Here is a 324-nt window from a genome sequence, read left to right as displayed (position 1 = left end):
CGTAGTAAGTTTAGCGGCCATTACAGTCGTTAGGTCGCGCGAGAGAATTTCCAGTCTAGGTTTGTAACAGGTTGACTGATAATCCCCTTAAAAGTCCCATATAAACAAACACGTCTCCAAACTGAACAGTCGCCACGCTTTGTCCTCCACTCACCTGCGAGGCCGAGGTGTTCCGCTCGTCCTCGGACCAAAGCCTCGAGCGAGAGAAGCGAGGACCTCGACGTCTCGGCCTCAAGGGTTCTTCGCGCTTGATCAGGAAGGTCTCCACGCCATGATCCTGGAGGAGAAAGGACGCTGGTGAAGTATTTATTTACTTTTTGCTGA

At 51.5% G+C, this 324-nt stretch overlaps 1 protein-coding gene across 1 annotated transcript in view; it reads right to left on the bottom strand.

Moving 5' to 3' along the window:
* The window catches only part of LOC119585399 (adenylyl cyclase 78C-like), a gene marked incomplete in the record, with an annotated part of 159,642 nt that overhangs the window by 24,103 nt on the left and 135,215 nt on the right, over nt 1-324 (bottom strand). The window contains 1 exon segment of the mRNA XM_037934062.1: nt 155-277. Within this exon segment, the coding sequence (XP_037789990.1) occupies nt 155-277 (123 nt within the window).

The sequence above is a fragment of the Penaeus monodon genome, chromosome 19 (genome assembly GCF_015228065.2).
Source record: "Penaeus monodon isolate SGIC_2016 chromosome 19, NSTDA_Pmon_1, whole genome shotgun sequence".
Classification (NCBI taxonomy): Eukaryota; Metazoa; Arthropoda; class Malacostraca; order Decapoda; family Penaeidae; genus Penaeus; species Penaeus monodon.
This window is presented reverse-complemented; position numbering and strand designations above follow the sequence as displayed.